Source organism: Scatophagus argus, chromosome 4 (assembly GCF_020382885.2).
Source record: "Scatophagus argus isolate fScaArg1 chromosome 4, fScaArg1.pri, whole genome shotgun sequence".
Classification (NCBI taxonomy): domain Eukaryota; kingdom Metazoa; phylum Chordata; class Actinopteri; family Scatophagidae; genus Scatophagus; species Scatophagus argus.
In genome coordinates, this window is record NC_058496.1 from 9,157,032 (window position 1) to 9,164,557 (window position 7,526).

Here is a 7,526-nt window from a genome sequence, read left to right on the forward strand (position 1 = left end):
AACATAGCCCAAATCAGTGTTGCGCTAAACAACAATAAACTGGTAATCTCATAAGATCATCCTCGTACATTAATAAATGTATACGTTTGCAGAAGCATGAAAAATCACACATTCAGGTTCGCATCTAAGCTCGTAAATTCGTGCACAACGTGCCTCATGTAGCCTGAGAGCTAGCAGTAACGTCTGCATGTTCTAGTATCGGCTTTACCTTAAATCTCCGTCTAAATTACCGGTACACAAAAACGAACTACGGAAGTATGCAATTACAACACAAGAAGTAGTACAGTAGATACATACCAACAATGCTATCTTTGGGCTCAAAAGAATGCAAAATACAGCTGGAAAGAATGCAAACTGTGAGACGTTCATACAACGTGGGAAACTCTTCGAGTGTAAACCTTACCTAGCCTACGGAGGCTGTCATTAGACAAATAGCGCATGAGAAAATAGGTTCTCACAGGAGAGAAACGAGAATTCCAATACATATTCATGGAACTTCAAATCAAATGCAGTGAAGTTGTAAATATACTGTAAATAATAATAGTATTTTAAACTTGACCTTAATTATCTTTTTAACCTTTTTTAAACTCATAACAACACAGTAAAAATGGGTTAGCTTTGGTAAACTTTGTTGTAGTGTAATAACATGATTAAATCTTCAATACCAGCAATAATCAGACCAATAAAAAAGCTTTATCTTTATCTGGCTTTATCTGGGTGCTCCAGTTTCCTCCTGTTTTCCAATTTGGGTAAAGTGGAAATTGTAGGTGTGAAATGGCAGTTCAAATTTCTGTCTTTGTCAATTTATTATCATAATGACTATTACAAATAAATTGAACTTGATAAGTAAAATTTGTGACGTGCACCTCGAAGCACAAATGCATTACACAAAAACACTGTACATTTAATGTTATGTTGTGACATTTTCAGCCTTTTTTTTTTTAAGATGTGTTAAGGTATACGTAAAAATGATGTGATGTTTTCAGAAACAAGTAGAATTAAAATCCTTAAATGACACATATTCCTTCTCTCTTGGTAGAAATACCAGAATATATGAATATTCAGTTTTTTTCTTCATTTCAGAACTTTAACTGCTAAACAGAAGATGTCTCCTACCTCAATGTAAAGTCCGTTCTCAGTGTATATGCACAGGAGGCTTCACGTTTCCACATAAAACTTTTGTATACTTTATATTGGACCATTGATGTCACAAGCTCCGCCGAGGCTCCGCTTCTTAAACTCAGGTTTTCGATGAGCACGGAGAATATTTTCACTGTCAGTGGTGATTGTACAAACAGCCTTATATTGTCAGACTCTGCACACACATAATTCTACACAGTGAAGCTCAAACATTCAACCGTAGGAATGAGAAAAAAACATTTTTGCTAGAGGGGAACTTTCAGGACGTCAACCCCCTGCAACATTTAAACATGCTCGTTGATGTTTCAACAAGTGTACACTCTCAAGTGTATTGCACACTAACAACAATAACAACCCCAAAAAAAAAACAGGTGACTCCTGCCACTTAAAGCGCTACTTTTCTGTGACTTGATGTGGAGTTTGCACATACGTACAAAGAGCCCATATACAAACAAACAGACGTATTTTGATTCGTGCCTTATGGCGATTGATGTCATGCATTTGTGAGTGAGCCATCTCATAGCTCAATTCAGCTTTGGGGGTCTCAGGTCTTTATTCTTTCCGTGAAATGCATGTCTCAGCTCTCGTCTCAGTAATTAGCTATGTGACTGTGAATCCATTCGACACCACAGGCAGAGTACAGAGCTAAAGATGGTGAGAGGTGGTGCAGAGTGGGAGAAAGATACGACCGTGTAGAAGAGTGGGATGATAGCGATGAGAGAGAGAAACAGAGAGAGAGAGAGAGAGTTGAGAAAGGGGATGATGGGGACAGAGGTGAGACGGCTACGAGAATGTGGAGGAAAAGCTTAGAGGAAGAGAAACCCAAGAGATAGACAGCAGCAAATGGAGCAGCTGAAGTGGGTAGTTAAATTCAACAGCTGAAAATGTGTTCTGAGGGCTTGCAGTCTGAAGCAGACAGCCCCGTAATGGAATAGCAGCTATTTAAGCATCAGTGTGTGCGTATGTGCATCCATGCATACATGTACCTGTAATGTCATTAAGTTATCTACTTGAGCAGCATTAGGTCACAGTGAGGCCTCATTTAGTGTTTCCATTAAATGCACCACGTTAGGTACCTACTTCTCCAAAGTAGGCTTGATTACCTTTCTCATCCACGACTCTGTTCTTATTGGTTGAGCTTAATTTACCAGAGAGGAGCGTGCGGATGAAGCTCTGGAATATAAAAAGACACAGACAGAAAAGCATCAAGCAGAAACAAATATTAATTAAATGCTGTGATCTTTGCTGATATATAAGCCTGCTGAGTGCGAAGCACATACAGAACTGCAAAAAAGTAGCCCAAGTTTTATTGGATATTCATTATGAGTCAGAACAGAAGGTATCCTAAACTCTGCTGACATTTCGTCAGACATTCCTCAGGGTGTGTTGTTTATGTCTTTATATGTGCTTCCTCCATGTGAGAGGTTTTAAAGCCATCTTTAAAGCTTTTATGTGGGAAGCACTGCTACCTGATATCATCTCATCATGTGCTCATTTATTCCAAAGAGTGCAGTGAGGTACTATTCCTCATGAGCTAAAATGTCAAAATTGTCCCACTGCTGCATTTTCAACCCTCACACCCACTCTGCACAAAGCTTCTGTGTTGTGTGCTTTTCTCTGTCCATATGAAGTTTGCATGTCATTTGGCAAGCTGGAAGGTGTAACCTGGGACAGGTAAGAGTTTGCATGTCAATACAGTCTGTCTGTGTGTGTGTCCGTCCATCCAGTTTGTGCTTAGATCCTGAAAAGGGTTGAAGTATGAAGAAATATATGCAAATAAAGTTGGTGTTGTATGGTCGGTATCAGTTTAAGATTCATTTTGAAGTCCAAAATGGCCTGTTTTCCATAAATGTGTCCATCAATGATCCTCTATGGATCAAGCTAACTTTGTGAGGACCGCCTCAAAACAGAGCATATCTGAACAAGCTGCACAGTACAGCTTTCCAAAATAGATATGATTTTTAGATGAGTCATTTCATTTCTGAGTCAGAAGGTAGACCACCTGAGTAGCCATTATGGCTAGCTGCGTAGGAATCTACAGCTGGATCAATTTGCCAGCTGACCTTACTCTACCCTGCCATATTTTCCTGATGCACACTGCTGCCTTGTTTAGCCCCATATACGTCATTTTGTGCAAGACAGTCATTTCTCCGAATTTTTACAAGCAACGCGGTGAGTGCAAAGTTAGAATGACGAGTAGTGTCAACATGTACACAACACACCCTTTTTATAACAAGGTGCACAAACCATCAGTACTCACGCTTTCACTGGCTGCTATTCTTATATGCTGTTTGTGAGCTTGGCACTTCGGAGTGTGCCGGAGTTGTGACGCCAGGGTCTAGACACCAGTCATCAGTGAGACATCAGCGCCCTACATTTTCTATTTTCTGCATTAGTAAAATATTCTATAATGTGTTGGCTGGCTGAAGCAGTGATGTTGGTTGAAGCTGCCAGTATCTGACAGATGTTTTGATCACCCTTCATCCTGAAAAACATCATCATTGGTTGATATTTCAAATGCTTCATATCATGCATGTTTACACCTCATGGCTGTCCGTTAAAGGAGGCAAAGGCTTAGGTAGTGTGATGTTATTGTATTGCCAAAAACCTCTTATGGTTCTGGTTGATGGTTGGAAAATCTGGTTTACATCACATTTTCCGCCTACAATTAGCATTGGTTTATTTCAACCATGACCGCAGTCTTTTCCCAGCCATGTAGTCAAGTTGCTTTTACTAAACCAACACAAATCACAAATCATTGTAACAGCACTGACAAACAACCAGTTGTGTTGTTTGTGCATGTGCAGCATCAGCATCATAAATGCATCTCTTTAAATGTGGTGAATATGCAAATTCCTGCGTGATCCACATGCAGAGAATTAGCTTTCTTTGTGTCGCTGGCGTGTATACTGTATATGCATGCATGGGATGAAGGCTGTGTTGCTGTTCTGTACGTGTCACCTACTGTATGTGTGTTGTGGGAAAGACTTTGCATCCAGCACTCTTTCTTCTGTGCTTGTGAGCAAATTTGTACATGCCTGCATACATACAGAGCAGCATCATCACCAACTCCCTGCATATATCCCCTTTCTCTTTTCCCCTCTTTGACCTAGTGAAACATCCCATAATCTCCTTCATCATTGCCATGCCGGTGGTGTCGTCACTTCCAAGGGCTCTTCCTCATCTCCCTGACCTCCCGGGCACCCTGAGGGTGACCTGGAGTTGAACCCGCAACCCTGTTCCCATTAGGATCAATACCGAGATCTGAGCGCCCCGCCAATGGTCCTAAATCCTACTGTGTTACCTCTGGAATACTGATGTGTGTATGTGTGCTGGGAGGTTAGAAGAGGAAGTGGGGGGAGAAAGAAAAAGAGAGAGGTTTGATAACAATAAGAGGTAGATTCCTCTGGAAGTACCTGGGTGGGATGGATCATGTGGGTGTACACACAACATATGTATGCACATGTCTGCATGTTTGCCTGTGAGTGTGTGTGTATGTGAGAGAGAGAACTTCTTTTGTTTTTGGACTTTTTTTTTGGTGAGGTGATTTTAAGGTCACACTTTGAAGTGCATTGAGGATTTTTTTTGTGTTGTTGGATTTATCTCATTTTCTCCTTGGTTACAAGTCAACCATAACTGTCTCCTTCGCCTCTTGAATCACACCAGAAAGAATTGAGCCCTGCTGTCTTGTTCTTTGTATGATCATTGTAGTGTAATTCTCTACATATCAAGATTGTATCAAGAGTTGAACAAAGGCCAGACATAGAAGAAAATGGCTCACGTTTGTCTTACATTTTAGGGCATGCGTATTAAGTTCAGTCACGACATTTGCGAGGTTTCAACCATTTTTTGCAAGATTAAACAATTTAGTGGCTTTGCTTATGTTATGCAAACATATTTAACGTAATACCAGACGTTGTACAGTTCTGAAAAGGCTGCAGTGTATCAGCTTGAACTCCCATGAGGCTCCATTTTTCAGAAAGTTCTGCTTTGCTTGGCCTGTCCATTTCTTGGATGCTGTAAAGCTGTTTCACTTGAAGCTTTTGGCTTTAGTTTGCAGGTTTATACACTGTCAAAGGATACAGTTTATGTGAAGTTTTATTAGACTGTTAAATGCAGTAAAAGCCGGAGTGATTGGTGGAAAATGCCAAGAACTGTTGATTACTCCTGTTTTAAAGTCAAAGGACAGCCATCCATCACTGCTCACCTCATCCCACTGGCCTCTTCGTTGCCACTGGTTTTCATTGCCTTCTAGTCTGTTCTGTTCAACAACAAAGTCTCTGACACTTTTTTCTAAATTTTAAATAAATATTTTTCTTTCCTTTTTTTCCCCCACATCTCGTACTGCACAAACACTACAGAAAAAGACTGACATGATGTTTAATGCCACGCAAGTATCAAAATCTGCATGTAAATTGTGATTAATTTACTTGTGAGTTTAAAAGTAAATGTATACCCGTTTGTGTCTCTCTGTACCCCTCTCTGTCACCCCTCATCTCGTCTCTGTTTGTGTCTCTGCAGTTGAGCCCAGGTATCATGAACACAGTAATGAAGGGCACCTTCAATGTGACGCTCCACAACCCTCTGGGCCCCTGCTGCTCCCCACGTGTGGCCCCTGGCTCTTTAACGGCCCACAGGACCATTAACACTGTCACACCCAACAGCTTCGTCGCCACCAGCACTTCATAGACTTCTTGGTGGGTCAAAGATTAGAGGTGAAAGGTGAGTGGTGTAAAGGGTCAGTCCTCAGGTCATCACATTTCAATTTCAGCATTCTGGGGAAAGCTGACTTTTTATGAATATTTATAGTTATATCCATTCCTCTTGAATGTATAATAGGTAATGAGCTTGCTTTCAGTTATTGAATTGTAACTTGAAGCTTAAATGCGTGAAATGTCAAATAAAGCGTCCAGAGGTTTTCTAAACCAATTTAGAAAATAATTTTTATTTTTTATGAATATTGATAATGACGATCATTACTGCAGCGCTAGTGTTGACATTATTTCTACACCCTGCCACATGTTCAAAGCTCACTTAAGCACCTTGTCTGATCCCTGTTTGTTGTGCTGTGTGTGTGTGTGTGTGTGTGTGTGAGAGAGTGTGTGAGCCTAAAGTTGGTATTCTGGTGATAGTCGTCAATTTTTCAAGTGCTAGAAATTTCCCACACAGTTCATTTTACAGTTAATTCGCAGATTAGAGCAATAAATCACTTGTTATTTCTTGAATCTAACATCTTTTTTGTGTTGTTCCAGGCAGCAGTTAAGAGTTAAGATACCTTCTCTTAATCCAGCGTCGCCTAGTCAAGCATCTGCAGTGGACCCTGCATCTACAGCTGACGGTTCCCTCATTCTTCACTCTCAGTAATGACAAGCCGGACACACTGACTCAGCTGTTTTTGTGGATTACTTTGCTAATCAATAATAATTAAAAAGCTATTAATGTGAATATTGAGGTCTTTTGAAAGTGTATTACTCTTAAAAAAGATACCTCGTTGGTAGGGAATTTTATTTTAATACAGCAGTGATCAAAAGATCCAATCTGATATAAACGAGACAAACATTAAAAATGTTGGGAAAATTTTGCTGTACTGATTTTATCTATAATTTTACTGTACTGCTAGTTCATATTAATTCATGAAGAAGCTGAGTAATTGGTGGCATGGGATCTCATGCCTTATGCTTTATTCGAACTCACCAAGCTTGTGTCTTAACTTCCAGGACTGTCAGAAATCATGTTTTATTTAATGACAATGAGGCACTTAGAAAAAATGCTATTAGAATTCCGAGAGATTTGTAGCCATACATTATTGCATAGCATGCATTAATGATGAAGTCGTTCATTATGTATGGTACGTATGGGGAAACAGGTGTGAAGGTCATATGGAAGCCTCCGAACTTATGTTCTAGTTTTGTCGTACGCAGATAAACTTTGCTCATTAATCAAATTAGCCTCACCTTTTGTTTCATATACATACAGACTCACATGATGCACAGCATACTATATGGGAACACACACTCAAACCAAAAGAGGCAACTGCTTGAAGTACATTCTGCTCATATATATACAAACATGAATTTTAATATGCATAATAATGCAATAGTATATAGTCTATAGTCGCATTATCATTAGCATGCAGAGGAAACGTCTGACATGTGACTACAGCATGAAATATTGGGAGTGCGACACCCTGATGTTTTGACAGACCCTGTAAGAGGAGAGAGGCTGAAGAGTCAAGCAGAGGGACAAGAGGCAGTGATGGAAGAAACTACGCATGTAGGGAACAGTATAACATTTTGGGAATCGGGACATATGCTTATTTGCTTTCTTGCTGATGGTTAGAAGGGAAGATCTATTATTATTATCATTATTGTTGTTGTTATTATCTC

The 7,526-nt window shown here is 39.9% G+C and overlaps 1 protein-coding gene across 3 annotated transcripts in view; it reads left to right on the top strand.

Annotated features, from left to right (window-relative positions):
• The window catches only part of stpg2 (sperm-tail PG-rich repeat containing 2), a 56,066-nt gene extending 48,853 nt beyond the window's left edge, over positions 1-7,213 (top strand). For all 3 annotated transcript variants that reach the window (XM_046387552.1, XM_046387550.1, XM_046387551.1), the window contains 2 exons: positions 5,662-5,862; positions 6,393-7,213. In XM_046387552.1, coding sequence (XP_046243508.1) covers positions 5,662-5,829 — 168 coding nt within the window. In that variant the 3' untranslated portion in view covers positions 5,830-5,862; positions 6,393-7,213. The remainder of the gene's footprint in view (positions 1-5,661; positions 5,863-6,392) is intronic.
• Positions 7,214-7,526: the final 313 nt, after the last annotated feature.